Here is a 27,860-nt window from a genome sequence, read left to right as displayed (position 1 = left end):
GGATCCACCAAGAAAACATCAAAGAAAATAAAAATTTAAAGAAATTCCTTTTTTTAGTTTTTTGGTGTTTTGAAAGCGAGAATAAAATGCCTAATAAATTGATGAACAATTTTAAGTTACAAATTAGCACTCAATTTTGTAAAATTTGTAAACATTTTTTCCCTATTATTAACAGTATTTAATATTGAAAAATATATATACTAAAAATGATTTTTCCTTACATGTTGTTTTTTTTATTATTTTCCCCATCAATATTCTTAATCTAAATGGGTTTTCATGTTGTTTCTTGGTCAAGGGTGGTGAAGGGTTTGGGTTGGGTTAGAAAATTCGTTATTTAAGTCTTACCAATGAAAATCTTTTTTTAGCATAAACTTTCTGCTTTGGAATTTTTATTATTCTAGTATCTGAAGACATATTTAGTTTATTGGTCATTTTTCAAACATCTCTAGAATTTTGCTGTAGTTGGTGCCGTGCCACCAATCTGGTTAAGTTGCTACACTGAAAATGCTTGCCCAAAATTTTATGGCTAAGCCGAGTGTAAATGCATCTTCTATAAGGTTGCATGGTGTGATGTTTTATTAATGATTAGTCCATTATTCAATATATAAATTTTACTATTTAATTAATATTTGAACAAGGATATCTTACGTAGGAGTCAAAATAGATTTTTTTTTTATATCCCAACTTCTAACCATTGAGTGGGCATGATGTGTGTAATGATTTTAATTTCTCTTGTTTTAATAATTGAATTATAATCTTTTCCTTTCTACTACTAATTCCCTATATCCCACTACGACTTACTACAAGTTGGTAAATTTTAAACATTTATTCATTGCATTCCATTAATGGCATAACATTAATTCTCCACCCTACTTCCAAAAATTGTAATTCCACTGTTTTTCTTGCTAGATACATATATTTTTGTGAATAGTCATGGAATACTTATTCTTATGTACTATCATTAACTTTACCATTCAACTTATATTTACAAGCATATTTACGAAAATAAGAAATGAAAACCAAATTAATAATAGTTATCGACAACAGGCAATGTGTTCAACGTCTTCATTTAATATTTCTCTCCATTCCATTATAACTTATATTACCAAGCAATTATAAATAATTATGAGTCAACAAATAATTATGATTTTCTGAGATGGTTCAAAGATGCATGCTGATTAAAAGCGAGAAATTCAACAATAACGAGTACGATTTCAAGAAGAATTGTGAAAACAAAAACATTTTTTTCCCACTCCAAATCCTTGGCGACGAGGGATAACAGCTAAATTTGGGAGGGCTATTTATAAGCCTGGGCTTGAACTTCCACTGAGCACTGTAGCAAAGGGATCAGGCAAATGAAAGCAGCTACCAAGGGCAAGCAAGGCGAGCATGGAATGTCTTGCAAATCAAGGAATTAGACTACCGAACTGGCATTGATTAGTTGTTAATTATTTAGGTGTCCAAGGGCAACAAATAAGCTAAGAAATTCAATTCTACACAACCAGAACTATAATGTTGAAGCGAACATCCATTCATTATTAGCAAGTGCTAGGATCCATTGTTCAACGTGAAATTGGGAAGGAGGGAGGCAGCGTACAAATTTTATAGAATAGAAAGCAGAAATGAATCTGGCATTGATTAGTGTTCCTACTTTTTACAGATTTTTCCATGACATGTAGAAAAGAATGGCATCTGCTGCACAAAACACATTCAAACAAGTGAACCAAAAGAAAATGAGGCTGGTTCAAAATAGGCTATCTTCAATTTAAAGAAACTGATGAAAGAGGTCATACACAGTGGGGAATCCATCAGACTAGGCACAGGAAGGCGAACTAGTACCTCCTTGTGCTTAGGATGAGCAACAACCGCTCTTTTGTGCAACTGGCTGACCTCGGATCTGCACTGTTGGAGGCCTGGCATTGTTCATGGATGGTTGGCTTGCCATTCTGCAATTGAAGGGATTTGAAAAAAAAAACATAGAACAGTCATTACTGAACAATTACAAATTAATAATCAACTAAAGGGAAAAAAGGCATATTTCTAATCGCACATGGAGTAGACAAAATGTAAACCCTTATTGCCATTTGAGTTCGACAAAAAGGTCAGTTCAGCAGAATCAAAAAACAAAGACCAATAAAGAAGGGGGGTGGGGGTGGGGCTGGGAGTGGTAAAGGGGGTGCTAGTTGAGGTAAATTGAAAAAAATAAGGCATTTGGTTCCAGTTAGGTGCAAAAGACCCAGTAAAATAAGGTCCTACTTTTCTGTTCAACACTTTTTTTTATATTTCTTTAATATTCTGTTATCAATTCTCATGGTCAATAGTAACGAGTCACAACCAAAGCAAAAGCAAAACAACCCAATCCTTGAATTACAAATACCCCATCATAAAAACAACCAAACTAATCGCTAATTTACAAATACTATTTGAATGAAAGCACGCCCATTAGGGGTTAACCACCAAATACCCCAAGTCCAATCTGACCTGATCCACTGCAGGATCTAATTATTTAAATTCATTTATTATTTCTTTATTCTCCAAATTTAATGATGAATGACTTCAACTAGTTTGAGATGTCTAAAATGTTTCTTAATTGTCCCTCCAATATAGGAAACCAAATGAACAGATTCTGCCCACAAGTTCAGCACCCATTATCTTCTCTTGATTATTGCAGCAAATCATTCACCGGAGGAAAAGTAGATACTATTATAAGAAATAGTTTGAGGGTATGTACCTATCCTTGATTGCAGCAGCCATGGCCATGAAAGCATGCTCCACATTAGTGGCATCTTTTGCGCTGGTTTCCATAAAAGGAATGCCAATTTCATCCGCAAATGCCTGAAGGGGGAATTAAAATGAACACAAGGCCCAATCGTTAAATTTTCTACTGGCTATGCCAGTTCAACCAATATGCTTTGAAGTATATTATAAATCAAAATACATGTTGACTACAAGGAATACCTTCGCGGTTTCATATGACACAACTTTATTTGCAGTGAGATCACTCTTGTTGCCAACCAGAAGTTTGTTGACACTATCACTAGCATAGCGATCAATCTCATTCAGCCATTGCTTGACGTTGTTGAAGCTCTCTTGGTCAGTGACATCATAAACCACCTAACAGAGAAGCCACCCATTATAGAATTGCTATGAGAATATATATATATTTCATCTATATAGCTCTCTTTACTCTTTTATTTATAAATTAATTTATTTTGGGGGAGGGAGGTGAAAATCACTTACTATAATGCCATGCGCCCCACGATAGTAGCTGCTAGTGATTGTCCTAAATCTTTCTTGCCCAGCAGTATCCCACTGCATGTCGAACAAAAGTCTGGGTAACCCCACAGCCAGAAAAATGTAATTGAAGTACCAAAATCAAGATGTGACAAGCCTTGGATTGATAATCAACCAATCAATGTCATAGATTGGAAAGCCTTGGATTGATAAGGAACCCATCAATGTCATAGATTGGAAAATATGGCAACAGATTGTCAAAGAAATAAAAAATTACCATTCCCCAGCCAGAAGGAAACATGTTCCCATTGAATGGGAGAATCTGACTTACTAGAATTATATAAAAAACCATTACAAAGAGGACTTAACAAGAATCAATATATGGAACAAATAAACCATACAATTTGAAGTTTAATGGTCTTCCCATCTTGCTCCACAGTTCGTATTTTCTACAGGGGAAAAAACACGAGTGCAATCAGTTGCATGTCTCTTGAAAAAAAAAAAATCAATTTTATTGCTCTGTCGATGGATAATAACACTTACAAAATCAACTCCAATGGTGCTTATGTAGCTCTCCAAATATGAGTCATCCTGCACCACACATAAAGGAAACCCCGCACAATCACTCAAACAGAATTCAACTTTGATATTGACACAGCCAGAGGGTAGAAGCGTCAATCAGTAAATAATGCAGAGGATAAACCTAGGATTAAAATTTTTAAATCTAGAATTCATGCTTATAAAGATATTACCCAGTTTGGCTATTCAATGCATCATTTTGACTCAATCTAGGCCAATTCCAAAGAATAGGGCCAAAAGATTGTTGGGTACTAAACCCAAATGTACGTACTTTAATTAGTAATTACACTTCTATGTATGTGGGGTTTGATTGCAAATAAATGTGTATTTAGGGGTTTATTTGCAATTTTTCTTGTATTCTAGTCATTCCTATAATTTAGTGTGTGGAAATCCTGTAAAGACAGTTTTTAGTGATTTGAAATTCTGAAACTTAAGATATGTTTCACCTTATATCTTATTCCTCCTCTCTCCCCCTCCCTTCTTTGATGCTACATCATTTGGTATCAGGGCCCTATCATGATCTCCATTCTTCCATCTTGAATCCCCCAGCAGCAAGAGAACTTCTGCTGAACCCCTCACCTACTACTCTCCCCCACCTTTGATCCTTTTCACTCATCTATATCTCTTTACAACAGTTTCGCATCTACATTCCATCCATCAGTCATCTATTACAATTAGCCGATTTACAAAATAAAATAAAATAAAATAAAAATCACCTACAACTGTTTACTGCTGCTGCCTGTGTTTTGAACACCCTTTTTTCAAAGTCCAGCAACACCTACCCACCCATCAGAAAGAACACCAACCCCCCCCCCCCCTTTTTTCTGCGAGGCAATTTTCCCAGTCACAACTTCTTCAGTTTCTCACCATTGATGAACATTGACACACTGCCATCAGCAACAGGCTCACCATCCCCCAATCTGCCAGAAGCCAGAAGAACATCGCTGGAGGATCCTCACCAGCAGCTCACATGCCCCATTCTATGTTGACGCATGTGTGATTTATCTGCTGATACTTCTGGAACTGAGAGATGTTATCCAGCTACAAAATTTGTGGTTCCCCCAGAGCCAGATGTAGGAGCAGGAGAATGTGTGCTGAAGGATGCAAGAATAAACATCGGAAAATGATGGAAACTCTGCGTTACTAAGTATCTGGGACCAGACTGCCTCAAACTTGGGTTTCGAACCCACTAGAACCTGAAGAACTGTCATCTGCTCCCTCTGCTTCTGCATCTCACGAACATTGGCAGCTATAGGTTGGACGATGTTAAACTACTCATGAATACATTTCATCTCTCCAAAATACCCTGTAATGCTCATATCTCCCTCTTGCAACTGAAAGTACTCTTGGGATAAATCATACATATGTGTAATGTTACCAGAATACAGAAGCTTGGCATAGTCCCAAATCTCCTTGCATGCATTAATGCATGCACATCCGTGCAATCTGAGGTTCCATTGAGTTCCAAAAACAATCAAGGCATCTTCCTGAATCCACACTTCTTTTCTCTTCTCATTAGAAGGTCCAATTGATCAGATTTTCCTAATCCCACTAAATAAACCCTAACAGCCAGCCTTACACCACTAAACATAATTCTTTTACATCCAACTTTTCAATTGCTATCAACGGCAACGATGAAAGATTTTTGGGATCCACTTTCAAACAAGAGGAACAATCAAAACTAACCAGGACAACCACAAATGAGGTGAACCACCGAAACAACCACAGACGAGGTGAACCACCAACAAATTGATATAACATTGCACAGCCTCACAAACCAACTTACAAACACTGCCACTGCTCCAAGAGACTCATAAATGGCCTTTCACTATCACCGAACAGCAATTAACATGTTACCATGACTGCGTGGTTAAAAAAGATTGGATATTTGAGCAAAACACAAGCCCAATAGATTGATAATATCGTCTAGGGAAGGAATCAGGACATGCTGGAGGAAACAAAATCAGAAAAAAGTGGCCAGAAACATACTCATGTGCTGGCGAGTGGGATCAGGACTGCTGGCAGTCAGCCAGCGTGTGGGGGTGCATAGGAAGGTTTCCGCTGATGGGATTTTGTAGAGTTATAGTTCAGAGGGTTCTGTTTCTGGCTATATGGTTGGTTTTGTGATACATTGAAGGGTTTGTAGTGGCTCTGAGAAGGGCAACGACTGGAGGGTGTTTTCCACCAGCAGCAGCTGAGTTTGGTTCGGTGATAGGTTTTAGGTTGGATCTTGCTCTAGTACCATGTTGAGATTCTTGATTAAATGAATAACCTAGCACAATGATAGGTCTCTCCCCCTATTTATAATACATATCAAATACATTCTAATGACCATACCATCCTTATGAACTCTCACTAGTTGACATAATACTAATCACACTAATAATACTGAAAGACTAAAATAACAATTTACAAGTCTCATTAGTGAAAATTGCATAAATAGACTGAGGTTACTTGCAGGTTGCACTTAGGGTTTTAAAGGTTAATTTGAAGATAGTTTGTGAGAAAATGCGAGTCTCATTAGAGAAACTTGCATAAATAGATTGAGATTAGTTGCAAGTCGTGCTTATGGTCTTTAATGAGACGCAGCTGTAGTAAAAAGAAGAAAATTAGCAGCATTGTGACAATGTGGCATTGTCAGAAAAGGCCTATGCGGTGCATGTAAAATGCTATGAAAGACCATTACTGGTACTTTGAATAGGCTAACTGAAGTTGCAGCCCTGAGTGTGGGATGAGCTGTGTGAAGACTGAAATGATCATTTGAATAGGAAAATTGAAATTGGAGGTTTCAAGGTTTTGTGATGGTTTTAATGAATTAAATGATTGGGTTTATTATTTGCAGAACTATTTTTCAATGGTATGACATGAATGCAACTCTAAATCCGTACTTAGCCAAATCCAAATTGAAGAGGACTGCTTGAATTTCACAGGAGATCTTCACAGAAGGAGAAAATATGATGAGACTGTGGCATGAGATGAAGTGATCCATGCAAGAACAATCTATATCTCCCAACTACCAGCGGCTTGTTCATCTACAACTTTTTCATTTGAAACAAAATCCAAAAAAACAGGACAATGGATGATTACACTAGCTGGCTCCAACATTTGGCTACACATGCCGAGATAGAAACGAAAGAGGATGTGCTGATTGCTTTGAACAGGGAAGGGTTAAAGCCAGCTCTAGGCTCCAAGACTCCTGCATGTCATCTCATTACACTTGCACATGCAGCACAGGTTGACACTTGGCTGGAGGTGGATACACAGTATAATCCTCCTAGGGCTAACACCAGTCTTTTGGTTTGCGAAGATTACTAGTGTTGTTGTGTGTGAGCGGTTGAGTAAAGGAGTTCGGACTTCAGACTTCAGACTACTACCCTTTGGAAGACTCCATAGCACTCTGGAAGAACTTCTAAGGTCCAACTGGCAATGAAGTGTTTCAAATGTTAGGACTTTGGGCAAATCACATAATATCTTGACCAGGCAATGGAAATTGCAGAAAAAGAAGATGATGATACCACTCAAGCAATTGAAGCTGAGGCAAAAGTCTCACGCAACGTGGGTAAGGATGCAACATGGGAGATTGTTTAGTATTTCAACCTATCCTTTTTTTTCCCTCAAGGTTAAAAGGAAATGAAGATTGGAGATGAACCAACATTTTTCAGATGCATTGATTTGTCATAAGCAGTTTTGTGCTTTGGTTGTTGATCACAGTGGTCATACAAATTTAATTTGTAAACAAGCTGTGAGGAAATTGAATTTGAAGGTCAGGCCACATCCTAGTCCATACAAAATTGATTGGGTGAAGAATAGCAACTTGAAAGTCCATGAGAGTTGCTTGCTTACCTTCAGGATTGGTTCAATTATGGAGGCTCTGCACCCTGATATCCTTCCTCTCAAGATTTGCAACATTCTTTTGAGGTGTCCATGGTTGTTTGGTAAGAGGGTTAAGCATGATGCTCATGAAAATTCTTAATACCTTCCCCATTGACAAAAAGAGGTATAAGTTGGTACCATCTCAAGTAAAGCATACTGCTGGTTCCTTTTTTATGAGGTGCAATGATTTTTAAAAAAAATAAAAAACAAAAGGAAACTCGTATTGGAAGACACAAGTACAACAAAGAAGGAAAATAAAACAAGAAGAAGATGTCCTCCATTTACAAAGAAAAACAGCTACAGCATCACAGAAAAACAAAACCAAGACTACTCAACGAAGCAAAGCCAGCCAATCTCGCTGCAAGTCTTCCAGAAATACATGACAAAAGAAACAATTTGTGGGCATCCACAGATATGCAAGATAAACCACTCTACTCCGATGCAAGTTATTAATTCTGGCATTCCTCTCCAACCAAACACACCATGTAATCACCATAAGATGCACCACCACAAAGTTTTCCCATCATTTGCCTTGCCAAACCCCTTAAACATAATAGTGCAAAAAACCTTCAAGGTGGAGGGGCAAAACCATTTTTCACCAAAAATACCAAACAACTTATTCCGGTCGGCATAATGATGGGGCAGTGAAGAAACAAATGTCAGCAAGACTCCCCACTCCTCAGACAAATGACATAAACATCAGGTGCCAGGGCCTTATTAGGTATTCTCTTCTGAAGCAAGTCCTTGGTATTGATTTTCTCAAGGATCGAGTCCAGATAAAGCTTTATTTTTAGAGAATTTTAGCTTTCCAAATCAAAGAGTAGGCAAAACAAGCACCATTAGGATCACGAATCAGACAAGAAGGAAAGGACTTGCAAGAAAATTCCCCAGAATAAGCTCGCAACCCTAATCACCCCTCAAATGAACATGACAAAGAATCAAGCAAGTTGGTTAAGAGTGCCAACTCATTAATCTCTCTTACTAAGGTTTCTTCCAATATGGAAATCCCAATTGGAGGCTTAATTAATAGGGTCAAAGGATTGCTAAGTCCTAAAGACAAATGTATTTGTTAGTTGTTTTTCTTATGTATATGATGAGTTTTTGGTAATAAATGTGTCTTTTGAGTTATTCGAAATTCCCTACTATTTTAGTTTATCCTATAAATTAGTCTGAAAATCATGTAACAACAAACAGCAGAACACGTCAGTTACATTTTCAAAGCCCAGAAATAATTTATAAGCTTCCTCTTCTTCCATAAATTTCCTAAAAATAACAATAAACAGCACTTGAAGCCTGTGGATGTTTCTCTCGGAGAAACTAAAGTCAAGAAACCAGCCATTTTATCACATTAGAAGTAAACACATAACCTCCATTCCCAATACTCAGTTGAACAACAGTCTTGCAGCTTACCGCAAACCTTAAAAGAAGACACGATTTGCCAACCCCAGAATCTCCAATAAGCAAAAGCTTGAATAGATAATCACTGCAAAAAAAAAAAAGGAAAGAAAATTCAGTATTTGAAAAGATTTGGGTAGAAGTAAATATTACACAAAGTAGAATGTCAAACAGAAAACATGTCTAGCCTTCAATTTCAGTTGAAGCATAAGAAACAAGATCATTAGAATGAATGGAAGCACAACCCATTTTACTTCATGATGGTAATAGCAGGTTCTATACTTTTAGTACAACTTCTCCAAGGTGTAATAAACTTTTCCCTTGACATTGACTGTAACTTGTAGACACTTATAACACTTGAATTTGATCAAGGCCACAGCATTAGACATCCCATTTACAGTTTATTAGAGGTTAGGTTCAGGCCTTCAACTTCAAGGTTGTAATTGCTAAATAATGATAATTTAAGTTTCTGTCCATAGAATTGCACTTATGGAAGATCATTTTATAGTGAACCGAAAAATACTTCTCTATTTGTAGATAGTTTTTTTTTTTTAATTATAGTTTGGATGAACAAATAAATATATTAAGAGAACAGAAAAGAGATTTGGAAAGGAGGATAAAATTCCCACTAAAAAAATAGTGAAGAGCACCTCTCCAATCCCTCTGCAAATCAATCAAAGAGACTCCTTTTAAGGGAAAAAAGAAGTCCATCAGCAGAACACCAAGAAAACCACCGTATAGCATAAAAGATATATTAACTATAGGAGTAGTTGAACCCTTAAGACTCAAGCATTGTGAAATGCACCAAACCCCACAGCCAAAAGAGAATGACTTTTCCAAAGACCTTTCCTCTCCAAAGCCCAATAAAAGAAATAATACACATACTCTCCAAAGAGAGGAAGGTCACACCCATTGCTCCCCAAAAAAACCAAATAAGTTATTCCAGAATTCCCATGAAAAGAAACAATGTTAGGAAAAAAAAAGGGGGGGGGGGGGGGAGCAGTATTCCCATTCTGGCAGCAACACACACATGCATAATAGATCATTAATCTTAATTATTTTAAAAACTGCAATCGACATGAAAATTTTGATTTTGGAGGAAACCTTAATTTCAAAATAAAAGAATGCACATGGAAACCATCACAGAGCTTTGAATGGCCAATCCAAACTAGTTTGTGTCTAATGGGCCTCCGAGTCAGTCCCAAAACTCCGCCTGTGAATAGGCACACTAAGATAAAGGAGGGTCCAGCTCAGAGGTCGAGGCCACATTGGAACCAAATGCTTATGCATCACAGTTGGAGAAGAAGAAGCTGACCACTTCATCATCACAGAAAAGGGCGAAAATGATAAGGTGTTTCCAGGCTTCCAGCAAAGGACTGGAGTGGTTTGGAAAATTTTATGAGTTCAATTGATGCTTCTGCATCCTTATGTGACAGACAGCCGCCTTCATGACGCGAGACTGATAAGCAATTATCCATTGATAACCTTTGATTGGAGGAGAGAGATTACTAAGGTCCAAGAAGGATACGTGGATGATGTTAGGTTTCCACTTCACTGAAAAGCTTAAGCTATTAGGTTGTGGATCAACAATGTATATCAAGATTTAACACTCCTTGGCACATGCAGCTCTATAGTATGTGCAGAGATAAATGAATAATAAACATCCATTAAGGGAATACATTAATTTATAAACACCACACAGTAAACGCAAGAAACAAGACTAGAACCTAGGACTTCTCTGTAACCAGCTTTGACAACATGTTAGATTACCACTTTACCTAAAAGCTTAAGGCTATTAGGTTGTGGGTCAACAATGCATATAAAGCTTTAACATAATATATTCAAGATAAATTCACGAAGCACCCTCCGGTTAAGGGAAGGATCTATGATGAGAATAATGGTGCAAAGGTATATAACTGTTGGATAGCGGTACAGGTGGGTGATGAAATAAAAAAAAAAAATTCTTCGAATAAAAGTAAGGTGATTCTGATGCAATAATGACAAAAACATTATTAAGAACTGCTGAAGGAAATTTGTGTACTGTGGGAATCTCCAAATATTCGGAACGGGGACACAGATGAGAGTATTAGGAAGGGTAAGGAGAAGAAAAAAGGGGTGAGGTGTCAGATAATGACGGTGATGATGCTAGTGAGTTTGCTTGTGATGGCCATTTGCCTTTTGATGAGTTTCGGAAACAATGTGGCTATTTTTCCAAATCATCTCATTTACTTGGGGATATATCGTACATGCCACCATCTGCAATGAAAGGTTTGAAGGTGACTCTATCCATGAGTATGATGGAATGGATAAAGAGCTGCATTTAAGGATTGGATTTTCCCGCTCATGTGGAGGAGGTTAATGGGAAGGACTTAAAAGCTCAACAATTGATGGATATGATGGGCTTGTAGCAGTCTTATCTTGGAGGAAATGAAGTTTGTGTGGATAGGGGTAAAAGAAAAGGGAAGAAGGGTTTTTAAGATTTTCTATCTCACATGAGGGACAAAAGAATGGGGAACCTCCAAAATTTCCAGGGTGTTCCAATACTAGCATTACCACCAGCTCCAACATCACACCCATTCAGTTGAAAGCCCACATTTGCAACATATTACTGATCAAGAAGCACCAATGGAGAACTATAGATGTTTATAGTGTAGCTAGGATTTTTATCTTAGTTTGAGAAACTTTCTGGTTAATTTATAAATTTAGATAGTTTAGTGTTAATTTTGTTTATTCAAGTACTTTGGGTTTATTTCGAAATTTCTTTTTTTGTTGGGGTCTTTAAGTTAATGTGTTAATATGCTTCTAAGTGTTTTAGTTAATGGAGGTGTGATAGATTGAATCAGATTGCAGTTCCTCTCTCTATCTCTCTCATGCAGCCTCCCCTTCTCTGTTCTGCACTGTCTAATCTCTCTCTGGTTCTGTTGTTCTCTAACTCTCTGGCTGCTCTGCCTGCAGCATCTTCTTCTTCTCCCCATTCTTCTCATCTTCGCCTACTTCTCTCCCATAATTCTCTCAATTCCCACCCATGCAGAGAAAACCAGGATCACCATGCAGGCACTGTTCATCCGCAAATTTTCACAAAATTACAGTTGTACCTCTCAAATTCAAACGCTAATTTCCAGCCAGCATTTCACCGCACCACCCATCCCATTAAAAACAGAACCCCTCGAAACCCCATCCCCTGAAATTTCATCACGGTCCCATCATCAATGAAGTCCCATGCACCGGCCAAACATCTTCTGGCTGACCACCTTCAAAATCCCATACTTTCTGAAATTTTCTTGACACCACCACAATCAATGGAAACCACCAACCTCAACCTACTACCAGCTGGAAGTACTTCGCTGGAGGTGCCTCCACAGGGGCCTATGCACCAGAAACACCAGTGGGAGAAACTGCCAGAGTCTTCTCTTGCTTCCAGATTTGCGAGAAATTGTTTCCAATGACAACATTTTAGTTTTCTCACTGAGATTTTGAAGCTGAATTGAGGAAAATTCAGGTGCTAGTGCATGCTACATGTTTGGAGGATAAATTCAGCACCAGCACTATGTATTTTGTAGGCCTTTTTTGTGGAAACTTGAGAAATTGGGCTGCCAATGCAATTTCCAATGTTTTTGAGGATGAATTAAGTATATCAGGACTCTATTGAGACTCAGCTACGATAACTAGATATTTCCCGCAACAAATTACTTTTCCTTTGCAAGATTTTGATGTTTAAAGAAATCCATCTTTGATTGTTCAGTAAATATTTTTGGAGGATAACTTCTGTGTGCCAGCACCCCTTTCCAAGTTTACAAGTGGAGTTCTTTTGGAGCGTCAGCGAGAAATCAAAGTGAAATATTTGATAAATATCTCGAAACTAAAAATCAGCGCAAAGACCTTTTGGTAACATTGTATTAACTTACGGTACTCCAAGGAAATCGATTTAATGCTGCTTATCTATTTGGTACTTGTTTGAATTAGCTGGTCCATATTTTCTGTCTAATTAAAAAAAAATGATAAGCTAGTTCCACATATCTAGTTCCCACCTAGCTGGAAATTCTCAACAATTAGTGGACCAACTGTGCAGTCCTAGGCAACTTTCTTCTAGTGTCACTGATTCTTACCTTAAAATTTAGAGAAATTTATCCATGTGGTCTTAGTGAGGAACCTAGAGTGGTGATTATGTTCAAGAAAGAATTGAGGGTTAAAATTGTAAAGCATATGTTTTTGCAAATTCAAAAATGTCACACTACACCATTTGAGGCATACCACATGGCTATAGAAGCTGAGAGATTTCTCCAACTAGCAACCTATAACACCACTTACTATATTAAAGAGTTTCATCAGTCTAGATCAATTTCTCAATGGTCACGAGGTAGCAGTCTCAGGCCCACCCAAGATGTTAGAGAAAACTCAAGTTGTTGAAAATAAACAATCAAATATCACCTAGCAAAAAACACACACACAAATATCGAAAGTGTCCATGCAATTGTTGCATAATTGAGTATCATGACTACATTAATGATTTGCATATTATGAGTGCATGATATTCTGATTCTCCAATGGACATGAGTCATGAATCTTCGTATCGAAAATAACCTTAGACTTGTATTTAGCAATCCTAAACAATGTTGGTGCCTCTAGGCCAAAGATGGGCCTCAACTAGTCACCAAACTTGGTCGTTGAGACTTGCAATGAAATCCAAGATGAGTTTCCAACTACTAGGAAAGATGTGTTTATCAATGACCTTGCTCTTAAACGTCAATTTTCCATTTCTAACCAAAAGAGTGAGGAAAATTTGGTTGCTTCAAAGTTTACTGAAAATTCCTCAACCATGGATCCTATTGTTGAAAATCCCCTTGATATTATTTCTCCTCCATCCAATAAACTTGTCCTTCCATACCTCGCATCTTCTCAGTCCACATATTCCTTAACCAAATATCTAATGAAACATTGTCCATCATCTTAGATATGAAACAAACACATATTTGCTTGAGGTGCCTATATATTGGATATTAGATTGATTTCATGTTTGGAGAGCTTGTTATTTTATCAGAGGATATTGCACCCTTCTATGCTGCTCACAGTTGGAGGATCTTCTAGATATTCTCCAATGGTGATTGACAATGCAATGCAAATCACGCGGCCTCCTCTTGATTTGCCTACATGTTTGACTTTGTTCCCATTCATGAAGTTGAAGCTGTTACACCATTTCAAAACTCAAGGTCAAAGTTTTCTCTAACACAGGGATTTTGATGTAGAACCACCAATGAGGACTTAGATATTTATATGATTGCTTGGATCTTATTTTAGCTTGGGGAAAATTCTGGTTATTTTAGAAATTTAGATTAGTGATAGTTGTTTTTTGGGGGGATTTTATGTTAATGGTAGTGGGTATAAATATTTTGGGGATTAAGTGTGTGCACGTGTATGTATATATAACCTGCAACCTCACTCTTGGACAAATGAATCCTCAATCCTAGAACTTTCTCAAAATTTTGCAAAATGGTTAAACACAATTGCAAAATCACAAATATATTGTAGAACTGAAAAAAATTGATAGAAACCCATATACCATATACTTTGACAATAAAAAGATAGTATCATTGGAAAAATCAATTGAGACAAAAACATACACCAAACCCACCCTAATCCCCTTCACTAAACCCCTAGCCACCCTCTATCTATCATCCTATTCAATATATTCATTATTCACAACCGAAGTAAAGAGAAAAGGAGACTAGGGTTACCTTCCCTAACATTACTAAAAGCTTTAAACCAAAGCCCTGACAATGTAAATCAGAGAGAAAAAGAGAGAGAAGGGAGGAGGAGGAGGAAGACAAATGAGAAATATTGATAGACAAAACCTGTACATAGAGAGGGGAGAGAGATCACTAGAGGGAGGTGGTTTTTATGGAACTCAAATTGCAAAATTGATGTCATTAGACACAACTACCCAATACTTGAAAGACCCTACAGTTAAGCAAACATATATTTACATAACAGCCCAAAACAACTAGAAATTTCAAAATAAAACATAGTTTCCAGATTTAACACAAAACCCTAGCTTCCCCTAAGCTTATGTCTTAAATAGGTGGCCTGATTGGCGGTGATGGTAATGAACAACAGATGAAAGGCAACGCTAATCCACTTACATGACCTACTTCTGAATCACTTCCGCTGTAACACCTTATCGAGAAACTTCCAACAAAATCAATCATACGCCATCTAACTTGCGAACAACTGCTTTCATACTTCTCTTTCTAGCATCATCCAACCGCTCATTTGCCACCAACATGACATCCAGAAACTGACAACCTCCACTGCAAGCACTCAAGGACAAGAAAGGTACAATTAATGCTTGTGCCCCAAGACTACTCACATGAAATTAATTTTAAAAACTTTCATGATATCACACTTCTCTACATTCCAACAGTACTGGCAAAAATGCCATGGTAATCAAGTCCCAGAGCCTACACCCTCTCCTTCTTAGATATTGTTGTCTGTCCTACTCATGGTCTAAAATTTTCTTGGAATTGTCAAAATCTCCATCATAATTTCTTCTTTCTACACTTGCAAAATCAAATAAACACAAATGCAACATTAAGTGCACAAAACTTCCACGCCATATGGGGGTCTAGAGAGGGTATGACGTACACAACTTTACCTCCACAATTGGAGAGGCTGTTTCTGCAACCTGAATCTGTGACCATCTCGTTTGAGTGTAACATCCCTGCAATTGGGTCAATCCCCCCTCCTCTCCCCCACCCCCCCCCAAAAAAATATATATATATATATAAATGCAAATGCAATGCCAGTGCGCAAGGCTCCCATGCAATCAGGGGTCTCTGGAGGGCAAGATATATGCAGCCATACCTCCATGATTGAGGAACAATTTTTGAGAACCTCCGACATTCAGATTTGGATGTAATACCCTTACTATTGAGTCAAGGCTCACCATGAAAACCAAAATGACAACGAATTTCTGTTTACAAAAATTTCTGATTGAAATTTCAACAAATCACCCAAAAATTATCAGTATCTTAAAAATTTTCAGAAATTTAACCAAGTAATAAAATTTCCTAGGAAATTGAACTTTCACTTGATGAATCTTCTATCTTATTGAAAATAGATACCAACAAGAAAGATGTGAATAATAACTTTAAGACTTCTGAACTTATGCATAATTGAACTGAGATGTTACGTACAACATTTTATTTGGCTTGTTACGTCAAAAATAGTTATATTTGCATAATAATTAATAAATAATATTTTACTGACTTATGAATTTTTTATATCAATCGAATATGTTTAAGAACAATTGTTTTATTATAGATATTGCACCCTATAAATCACATTCTTGACATTAAAGTGTAATTGAGCAATAATAGTTTAGTTAGAAATCTATCATTATTATGTATACTACCAAAACCTAAAATTTCATAAAAAAGAATTCCATGCCTTAATACTAATTTCTATCATTTTAAAATTGAAAAATGATATTAACATTGACATTTGCGTACTTTTGAAGCCTCAAAATTTTAATTGAAGTCAAAATTTAAAAACCTAGTTCCTACCTTCCTCCTCATCTCAAGCCATTAAGCATTAACCTTAGAAATTAGAGAACAATCTAACTTTAAGCATAGGTTTACCAAGTTCCTCCCTCAATACAAAACTCAGTAATCTCCTTTGGGACAATACTGTGATCCTTAACTACCTCACCTTCATCATTCAACAACCTCCTATTCTTTCATAAAGCTCTTCGTTCCCCTACCATTTCTATGGAATAGTCTAGTAACACAATCTTGCTTCTCCACAGACTTCAATCTAGTTTATGCCTCCAACTAATCTCTTCTCTCAAAATAATCCTCTCAAACTTATTTGAAAGCCGAACACTCCTCTAGACCAGATCCATAAGTGAGGACCCTCCTCTAAAGCACCCAATCAACCATTTTCCTGCAAGATTTCACTCTTTTGACATAACCAACAATCTCCTTTCAATTTATCCATAAAAAACTTCAACTTCTTCATAAAGCAATAACCATCAAGCACACACTCCCCCCCCCCCCCCCACCAAGCCTCTACCAACTTCACAAAATAAGGAGACAAACACATATTGTAAAACCTAAAAGGTATGGCGCCCAATGTAAAATATTAGATCCAATGACAACAGGGAAATGATCAAACACCACCCTAAAAAAGCACCTCCTAACATACATTGTGGAAAGAATGCTCCAACACTAAGACAAAGAAGAACCAATCAATTTGGGTAGTTAGATGCCGACCACCTGCAGATTTAGGTTCTGTTTGATTCGTCAAATTTATGATGCTTTAGGTTTTGTTTCATTCCTCAAATCTGAGATGCCCCCTGGAAAGATATCCCAGGAATCCTATTTCCAAGAATGAGATGTCTATCTCATGATAATATTTTGTTCGGTTTGCGTTTCAAGACTCCCATGGGATGTGTTATTGGTTATTGGTTCTTTAGTATTATTAACGATGTTATTAACTAAAAGTTGGTGAGGATATTACGGTCATTGTAATGCACTTGGCAAATATTACAAATAGATTAGGTCTTTCAGTTGGCACAATACTGTCAACATGATATTTGAGCAGAGTCCTGAGACCTAAACCCTAAGATCCACAGCCACCAATGAACCAAGCCATAGACTTCATAACCCTATGCATACTTGCCAAAGTAGGAGGGTCATCCACACCACCATAGACCTGAAACAGATCCAGCCTGAACACAGCAGTTGCCAGAGAAATCCCTGACGACGCTTCAAGTTCATAACCATAAGAATCCCTTGACATTTTGAGAAACAAGCTTTGTAGTTGCTCACAGACATCACTGATGTGTAGCATCTTGAAATCCCATCCCTGAAAGCCCAGTCATGTAGGACAAGTGAGAGAATTTAGATATAGGGAGAGAGAGAATTGAGAGAAGAAGCAGCAGCAGGAGGAAGATAGAACCAGAATAGAGTTGGGGAAGGAAGAAGAAGAAGAAGCAAGCAGAAGAAGAGTGAAGAAGAAGGAAGAAGAAGAGGAAGCCTGCGGGAAAGAGAAAGGGAAACTGCAGTAATCTGATTCAAAGCAGTAATTGTAAAATAACTCCCATATCCAGCACTTATACCACTACTACTAACACATATTTACATAAAAACCCCAATAAAACAAGGAATTACAAAATCACCCCAAAAGTACTTAAATAACATAGTAAACCTAAATTAGCCAAATTTCTAAAATAACCAGAAACCAACCTAAAATAAAAGTCCTAGCTACCAAATGAACATCTGAAGTTCTCCATTGGTGGTTCTCCATGACACTCCCCTTGTCAGAGAAAACTCAACTTCAAGTTTTGTAATGGCATAATAACAACTCCATATGTGGGAACAAAGTCAAACATGTAAGCAAATCAACATGATATGCATTGCATTGTCAATCACCATTGGAAAGTATCTAGAACATGGTTATCAAACCCAAACTAGACCGGCTTGTTTGACCGGGTTTGATCAGAACTGGCCAGGAGACCAATCCGACTACCTCCCTAGACTTGGTTTTGAAGAGAACTAGGGTTTAACAGGATGACCCAATGGAAACCGGATTGACCTGGCCTAAACTGAGTTCGTGGGCAGGTCAACCCTCACCTTTGATAATGTCTTTAATAAAATTTTTTTTAAAAAATAGGAATGAGCTTTTGGAGAAGGGGAGACTTGAACTTGAGACCTTAATGTAGAAGAAGAGAGTGAGTTATCGACGTGCACGCGTTCCCCTGTAGTTTCAACGTGCCATAAATATAATATATATATATATATATATATATATATATATATAATTAAACATGCTATGAAAATGCATTCAAAGAAAGGTAACTTGTATTTGCGCACAACAATTTAAGTAAATTTGATTAATTTTTAATTGATTCAAAAGCTACTTTTTACTTTCAACTTTTTATTTGACAAATATTAATAATAGTCATAATTAGTAATAAGTTCCAATAATTTTTTAAAAATATATATATATACAAATTTTATTCAAATTGTTGCTAGTAATTAATTATATATTGCAATTGATTATTAGAAGATTATGACTAATATCTCTAAAGTATATTTCACATCGACCTAATATTATTTATAAATAATATATATAATTATGTTTATATATATATATATATATATATATATATATCATGCTGACCGATTCGACTGATCCAGTGGTTTTACCAACTGAGTCACGAACTCACCGGTCCGAATTTTAAAACCATGATCTAGAAGATCCTCTAGCTACAAGTAGCATAGAAGGCAACAATGTCCTCCAATAAAGTAACAAATCCTCCAAACAAGAAATCAGTTTAATATCCAAAACTATTGGCAGCTCACTTTCAAAGGATGACGGACAATGTTTCACAAGATTTGGTTAAGGAAAATGTAGAGGGAGAAGATGAGAGGGATGGAGACACAAATTTAGGATGGAGACACAAATTTACAGAATTGAGGAGACATAATGTCAAGGGGATTCTCAACAATAGGTTTCATGATTAAAAAATTTTCACCAAACTCTAGAGCAACCAATTGTTCCTCACTCTTGGGTGAGAAATGGAAAATTGAGGTTGAAGAGCAAGGTCATTGACAAACTTATCTGTCCTAGTAGTTGGCAACTCATCTTGTTGTTCATTGCAAGTCTTGGTGAAAGATCAATGTCCAACTCTGGCCTACAGGCTACAACAGTGCTTAGGGTCACTAAAGACAAGCCTACAACCTCATTTTGAGAAAATTCATAACTCATGTACACAGAAGAATCAAAAAATTGTACACTAGTTATATGCAGATCATTTGTGTAGCCATGATATTCTATTATGCAATCGCAACAATTTGGATGGGCACTTTAAGTCCTCAACAAGTTGTGTTTTCTCTTGAATATCTTGGGTGGGCCTAGAACTACCTTGTGACCATTGAGAAGATTCATGACTCACATCCACAGAAGAATAAAAAAATTGTGCACTAGAAATATGCAAATAATTTATGTAGTTATGATACTCAATTACACTACAATATGCATAGGCACTTTTGGTATTTGATTGTTTATCCACAACAATTTGAGTTTTCTCTTGAACATCTTCAAGGATCTAGGAATGCCTCATGACCATGGAGAAACTGATCTAGACTAATGCAATTCCTCAAAAATAAGAAGTGGGTTATGGGTTGATAGCTAGAGAGATCTCTCAGCTTCTGAAGTCGTATGGTAAGCCTCAGATAGAGTAGGGGAACGTTGTCGAACATTTATATAATTCATCCCTCACCCCTTTCTTGAACAAAATAAATATTCTAGGTTCCTCGTCAAGAGCACACTGATAAATGAGGTCTCTAAATTGAAGGAAATAATCGGGGACACTAGAAGAAAGTTGTCTAAAAGACTACACAGTTGGTCCAGTAACTGTTGAGAATTACCAACTGGATAGGAACCACATATGCAGAACTGACTCTTTTTTCTTTTTCTCTTTCAACCAGAGAGTAAATATGGACCAATGCAATATCAGACAAGTACAAAATATATAAACAACATTAAATCAATTTCCATGGAGCCCAAGTAGTGTAAGTTCATACTACTAAAAGATCTTGCTCTGACTTCGTAATTTCGAGGTATTCTTCAAATATTTCACTCCAATTTCTCGCAGATGCTCCATGAAAACTCCACTTGTAAACTTGGATAAGGGTGCTGAAATTATCCTCCAAAAATATGTATTAAGTAATGAAAGATGGATTTCTTCAAACCAACATCAAAATCTCATAAAGGCCAACCACATTGTTGCAGGAAATCTCAAAACATAGCGGTTGAGCACTTGAGCCTCAATCTGAATGCTGGCAAAGCCATCAAAACTCTAAAAAATTTGTGTTGGCAGTAGGGATGAGCATAATTCAGTTAAAACCAAATTAATTGAGTAAATTCAGTCAGTCCAGTTTTCATTTTCATTGAATTTCAGTTTTTGGTTCAATTTTTGGTTTTGGTTAATTAGGTTAACCGAATTAACCGAATAGTATAAATTAATAATAAATAATAATATATATTATATATTAAATTTTTTTATATATTATTTATATTTTATATATATTAAAAATATATATTTTATATATATTAAAATATCAAATCGGTTAAAATCAGTTAACTGATTTAACCGAAATTCGGTTCGGTTCGGTCCGTTCTGAGTTCCATTAAATATGGAATTTTAGTCAGTTTAGTTAATGAGATTTTTTAACAGAAAATTTCCAGTTAATTCGGTTAATTAACCAAATTAACCGAACCAACCGAATGCTCATCCCTAGTTGGCAGTCCAATGTCTCAAGCTAACTTCCAAATTTTTCAAGTTTCAGCAAAATAAAAGCTCAAAAAATACAGCAAATGAAGTATGAATCCAGTGTTGGGGCAAAAATTATCCTCCAAACATGTATCACAGGCTAACACTTCAATTTCTCCTAAATTGTGCTTCAAAATCTCAAGGAAAACCCAATTTATCACTGGAAACAATTTCTCACAAATCTGAAAGCAGGAGAAGACCCCGGCAGTTTCTCAGTCACAGGTCGCCAGCACGTGGGGTACATGCGCCGCCGGCAAGGCTCCTCCGGCGATGAAACTCTGGCTGGTGGCAGATCAAGGGCTGGGGAGTTGAACAGTGGTGGATGTGTGTCGAAAGAATACCAGATTTCAGAAGGGCCTTGGCTAGAACACCTTCAAGTGGCGCATGGGCCCACACCCCTTGTTGGGTGGAGGTGAAATTGTAGGGAGATGTTTTTCAATGGTATTTGTCTGTGATAATGTGGGAGGTAATGAAAAATTATTGCTGAACCAGTGGCAAAACAGGTTAAGAAGGAAGCAGAAGAAGAGAGAAGAAGAAGGAAAAAGAAGAGGAAGCCGGGGGTAGAGAGAGAGAGAGAGACAGACGGACAGAGAGATGGAAACTGCAGCAATCTGAATCAAAACAATAACTGTGCAACAACTTTCATGTCCAACACTTATACCATTACTAACACATATTTACATAAAACCCCCAACAAAACAAGGAATCAAAAAATAACCCCAAAGCAATTAAATACACAAAATAAACCTAAAGTAGCCAAACTTCAAAAATAACCAACCAGAGATATCCCAACCTAAAATAAAAGTCCTAGCTACCAAATAAACATCTAAAGTTCTCCATTGGTGGTTCTCCATCACCCAGCCATAAACCCTCGTGCACCAGCGCATGAGGCTTCATTAGGCCTTGTGTTTTATCCAATTTGTTCCCACATGTCTTGAATATCCAACATCTTAAATCTCACTATAAACCATGATATCAAGCCACGGATCATGGATTTCAGTTCAAAGATCCAACTTTTAAATTATTCAACTAGCAGCACTTTGTTAACACTGTTAAACGCTGTTTGCTACTAGTAATTGGGAGCCTGGGGTTGTGGCAGTACTGTGCCAGTGTGTTTGTGATTTGTTCTGGTTGTTTATCTTGTTCGTTGATTGGTTTTGTTCATCAGTGTTGTGATGGTGTCAATGAACCTCAAAAGTATGCTTCCTTTATCAGACACCCCAGACTCCACCACCTACTTGTTAAGCATGAATAATGTACTATATTTGTCTCAAAGGAGGAGTATTCGAGGCCAGCATCTCTTCAAATTGCATCTCTTCCCTCTTCCACAAGTCCTTGGGACCATAATCAACGTTTTTTCTACCCTCCAGTATTCTGAAAACATATCTCAAGTTACCCTTATTTATGGGTCTGCTGCTGCAATTAAGGTAATAGGAAGAGTAAAACCTACTCCCTTAGTCTCTATTTCTTTAGTTTTGTGAATTCCTAAATTCCCTTTATTCTCATGTCTATTAATAAGATTACACAATCAACAAGTTGCTCTATATAACCATCTTTCCTGATTCTATTGTTCTTCAGGATTTGAAAACGAGGAAGACGATTGCAGAATAGGTGACGCTGGTGGCATTTACTACTTTGATAACACTATCTCCTTGTACAGTCCACACTACTGCTGCTACGCTAATTCAAATCCAGTGTCGCCTTAGCCATCTTGTTGGACAAGTTAAAAAAACCAATCCCTACTTTGAGTTATGTGTCTAGCCTTGAGCCAGGGTCTTGTCAGTTGGGAAAGTACCATCATGTTCCATTTGCTACTTGAGTCAATATGCAAGTGGCCAGCCCTTTCATGTCAGTTCATTCCAACATTGGGATCCTATTCATGATGCTTCAAAATTGGGGTTAAGATATTTATTACTTTTGTTGATGACTACTCAAGGATGACTTGGATTTATTTAATGAAATATTGAGGTTTTTTCTTTCTTTCAATTTTGATAAGAAAATAAGGTTTCATTAGAAGAGAAAAAAACAATAAGGGGAATAAGAAATCCTCCTACACAATAAAAGAAAAAAAGAAAGAAACATAAGATAAAAAACATCAAAATAGCAAAGCTAGCCAATCCCTGAATATATGAAAATCTCAATCCTTTAAAAGAAAAACACCAAAGCGAGGTGAAATAGTGAATCCTATCCTATAACAAAAAGAGAGTCAACTTTTTCCCTATAAATATGTGCACATTTCTTTCCAATCATATTCCCCATAAAACTGTGAAAACTTTTGATGCACAATGCATCTACATCTTTACTCCTACTAGAACTAGATAATGATGTGATCAACAAATCCTCCACCAACTTCCGGACAAACCATCTCTCCCAATAAACCAAAAAGTTTAATCAAAATTTTCCAAGAAAAGCACAATGCAAAAAACAAAAAAGAAGTTGTTTTTGAACAATCAAAACCTAAAAAACAACCATCAAGAGAAAGTGCCTTCAAATGTCTCCTACTCTATGATAGATTGTTGGTGTTAACTCTATTTTGAACAACAAATCAAATTAAAGCCTTTATTTTTTAGGGAGCTTTGGCCTTCCAAATACTTTATTGGAGAGGAAGGAAATATTAGCCCCCAGTCAAATGATAAAAAAAACAGATTTGCAAGAATAAACCTTTAAAGAATCTAAAGACCACAAACGATTATCCCACATTCCCACCTAATAGAAGGGCGAGAATTATCCAACAACAATAACAAAGAAAAGAGCTCCTCCACCTTCCTCTCATTAATATCTGTTGTGCCCGTTGTTCTAAAATAAAGACTTAGCTTTATTTGCCAGTCTCGATACTTATCAGTAAAAATGCTAAGGAGTACTTCAGTACCCATATCACTAAGTCTGGCATAATTCATTAGTCATCTTGTGCCCACATTCCATAAATAAAAAATAAAAAATTTAGCTTTATTTGCAAGTCTCGATACTTATCAGTAAAAATGCTAAAGAGTACTTCAGTACCCATATCACTAACTCTAGCATAATTCATTAGTCATCTTGTGCCCACACTCCACAAAAAAAAAATCAATGCTCATCAGTAAAAATGCTAAGGAGTACTTCAGTACCCAAATCACTAACTCTGGGGTAATTCCTTAGTATTCTTGTGACCACACTCCACAAAAAAAAAATGAAGCTGAAAGGAAGAAAAAACGGACATATCTTCAAAGTCACTCGTAACTTATCACATATAATGAATGTTCCCAAAGTACTTCAGAGTTTGGAGTGATGTCATACTCATTAATAAATTCTATCTTCCATTCTTGGTGGTAAATACCCTATTTGCTTCTCTTCCCAAGGAATTCTTTATTCCCACCACTTCCTCATATATCTGATGTGCAGATAAGTTCGATCCTTGTGTTGAAAAGGGATATTGATATTATAGCCTTACTTTACATCTTTTCTTCATTTGTACTAACATTACCCTCTTTGAATCTACACCATATTACTTCGATTCCCTTAATTCCTCCTAACTTTAATGAGTTGTTTCCTTCGCCTAATCTTTCAGACTCTAGTTTATTGTTCCATCCAAGTCCTCCTATGCTATTATCTTAGTCTAATCCTTCTCGTCACTTGGATCGTCCTCATCTATGGTACTCCAAATGCTACACCTTTGGCATCCTCATCCCATGATCCTACTTCCCTTCCCATAGTTGTCCACAAAGGCAAACGCAATTGTACCTAGCATCCAACCTCTAATTTGGTTAGTTATGATTTCTTGTTGCCCTCATGCTATTGTTTCCTAACCATTTTATGGATGTTTACCCTCCCAAGTCTCTACTAAATCCTTATCACACTCTAGGTTGAAGAAATTTGTGCACTTACAAGAAAATGATACTTAATAATTGGTACCACTTCCCATTGATAAGTCTGTGGTTGGATGTCGTTGGGAATACTTTGTGAAGGTCAATCCTAATGACTCGGTGTCTCACCTGAAGCTGGTCTTGTTGCCAAAGAATATACTATGAATTGAACTATTTTAATGCATTCTACCCAATTTCTAAACTTGCATCAATATGGCCTTTTATCTCTTCATCTATTGCTTGTCATTCAAATAGATGTGAAGAATGCCTTCCTACACAATGATCTTCAAGAAGAAGTCCATAAGGAGCAATCACCTAGGTTTGTTGTTCACGGGAACAGTGTGTCACCTTAATAAGTCCTTGTATGGTCTAAGGCAATCTCCCAAAGCATGGTTGGTCAGTTCAATGCCATAATACTTGAGTTTGGCATCCAAAGGTGTGTGGCAGATCACTTAGTATTATATCACCAATCACCACATTTCCACTAGTAGAATTATGTTGGTTGTGTATGAAAATGATATTTTTAATACTAGTGGCGATGATCAGATCCTAAAGCATTTTTTATAGACAAAATTTCTAAACAAAGATTTAGGACCATTGAAATACTTCTTGGCAATAGAAGTATCTAGATCTCAAGACCATTTTGCCACATAGGAAAGTAAGTCCAAGACCTTTTAGATGAGAATTGGCCGTCAAGATCCAAACTTGCTAATACATGCATGAATCCTAAATATCAAAGTATTGCAAAATGTGGGTGATTTTTTGGCTGACCGGAGACGATATTGAAGACATGTTGGGAAGTTAAACTATCTCACAATCAGCTACTAGAAATATCCAATAAGTGTTATGAGCTAGCTTCTTGATTCTTCCAAAAAAAGTCATAGTGACTTTGTATCCTAAGATATTGCAAAGTGCACTTGGAAAAGTCCTCTTGTATCACGATAGTGGTCACAATTTTATTCAAGGTTATATCGATGCAAATTGGGTAGGGTCTAATAGGAGATCCACAATTGGGTACTGTGTGTTTGTTAGTGGTAATCTAGTATCCTAAAAGAGTAAGAAAGAAACCATTATGGCCCAACCACATGTTGAGTCTTGAGTATAGTGTCATAAGACAAAGTACGTGTGAATTGGTATGTTCAAATAACATGTTGAAAGAACTTGGTTTATCAGAGTCTTAGATTATGGAGTTGATGCGTGATAATCGAGATGCTATTCACATTGCTTCAATCCAATATTTCAAGAGAAAACAAAGCATAGACTGTCATTTTGTGGTGTTTCAAACTACATGCTAGAAAACATTAATTTATGAGTGATGAATATGTGGAAGCGGAACTTTCATGACAGAGGACATGAGGCAACTTGTTCAACAAGTACTGCCAGGAAATTACCTTCCCAGCAATTAACTAGAAGTTCGAACCTTCATGAAAAAGGACTTGAGGTAAATTGTTCAACAAGTACTGCCAGAAAATTACCTTCCCCGAAATTAATTAGCAGTTCACTGCATACTATATAACTCTTCTCATTAAAAACCTAAACCTACACTAGAATTTCAAAAAAATTTCACCAACATTGTTTGAGATTTTTTTAACATGATCGAATAAGTTCTCTAATTGATTTCATCAGGTCAAATATTGCCATGCATTCTCTAGAACTGAAAATTGGCCAAACTGACTCTTAATATGGTATTTATAAAGACTTGAAGCTCAATTTGATGCAACACAAGGAAAAGCTCACGCTTGCTCTCATTGACACCCATACTTATACCCCATCAAGATTAAATATCATCTATCAGGGTAAAATGGTCTCCTTACTACATTACAGTCGCCAGCTTCCACACAAAGATATCAAGGGTGTTGTGAATACATGACTCTTGTGCATAGGCAGCGGGGGCACACAGAGAGAAGATGTAAAAACAAAAGTGTTTCACAAACCCATATGCACATAAATAGAGCACTCCAATCACTTCAATCAGCCGATGACCTATGAAATAATTGATTTTTCTGAGATTTACAATGAGATAATGTAAAAGATAACCTGAACCAATATAATGTAACACTGCAAATCCCGATTGATCTTTAACTAAAATTTATTGGGAACTCAGAAAACACATGACCAAAAGTTTGTACACAAAACCAAAGGCCCGCCAAGGGCTTCCCATACCACCAGGTCACGAATCAGTCTAAACCAAGCATTAAAAAACCATAAAAACAACACATACATACATAAACACGAGCATACATTATATTCGATTTTTTTTCTAAAAAATTGAAAAATAAGCTAAAGCAAAATCGATCGCACACGAGGGAGGGAGGGAGAGAGAGAGAGAGAGATGTGAAACTTACTATTCTGGATTCATAACTGTAACTTGAGAAAAGAAGGCGAATTGCGATGGATGAGGATGAAGACGCCGGAGACAGTGGATTTCCGGCGATATGCTGGGCTAAATCACTCGGATCTTCGCCGACGAAAGTCGGCAGAGAGGAGAGAGAGAGAGAGAAGAAAGAAATTTTAAATGTGGAACGAAAACAGGAAGGAAATGAAAAGTGGCGGCGGTTCATGTTGGATTAATAAGATCCCTTTTTTTATCGGTCTGACCCAAGCAC

General features: G+C 36.8%; 1 protein-coding gene across 4 annotated transcripts; it reads right to left on the bottom strand.

Annotated features, from left to right (window-relative positions):
- Positions 1–1,510: 1,510 nt before the first annotated feature.
- LOC131166326 (ras-related protein RABD2a) lies at positions 1,511–27,860 on the bottom strand. Of its 4 annotated transcripts, none has more exons than XR_009139791.1 (9): positions 27,600–27,860; positions 9,097–9,169; positions 3,778–3,825; positions 3,636–3,683; positions 3,241–3,312; positions 2,959–3,114; positions 2,732–2,835; positions 1,794–1,946; positions 1,511–1,695 (listed from the first exon to the last, which is right to left on the bottom strand). XR_009139791.1 is itself a non-coding variant. In XM_058124774.1 (9 exons), exons 1-8 carry the CDS (start codon positions 27,611–27,613, stop codon positions 1,850–1,852), a joined length of 612 nt encoding a protein of 203 aa, XP_057980757.1. In that variant the 5' UTR covers positions 27,614–27,860; the 3' UTR covers positions 1,511–1,692; positions 1,840–1,849. The 4 variants fall into 4 exon arrangements, 2 of the variants coding, with proteins under 2 accessions (XP_057980757.1, XP_057980756.1); XR_009139792.1 differs by having other exon boundaries at positions 1,511–1,692; XM_058124774.1 differs by having other exon boundaries at positions 1,511–1,692; positions 1,840–1,946.

Source organism: Malania oleifera, chromosome 10, assembly GCF_029873635.1.
Source record: "Malania oleifera isolate guangnan ecotype guangnan chromosome 10, ASM2987363v1, whole genome shotgun sequence".
NCBI lineage: Eukaryota > Viridiplantae > Streptophyta > Magnoliopsida > Santalales > Ximeniaceae > Malania > Malania oleifera.
This window is presented reverse-complemented; position numbering and strand designations above follow the sequence as displayed.

Excerpts from the sequence above, each read along its gene's own strand:
- LOC131166326 (XM_058124773.1), bottom strand. Across the intron at positions 3,684-3,777 it reads GCACCATTGGAGTTGATTTT|AAAATACGAACTGTGGAGCA; the intron begins GTAAGTGTTATT and ends TTTCCCCTGTAG. Across the intron at positions 1,947-2,731 it reads GCTGCTGCAATCAAGGATAG|AATGGCAAGCCAACCATCCA; the intron begins GTACATACCCTC and ends CTTCAATTGCAG.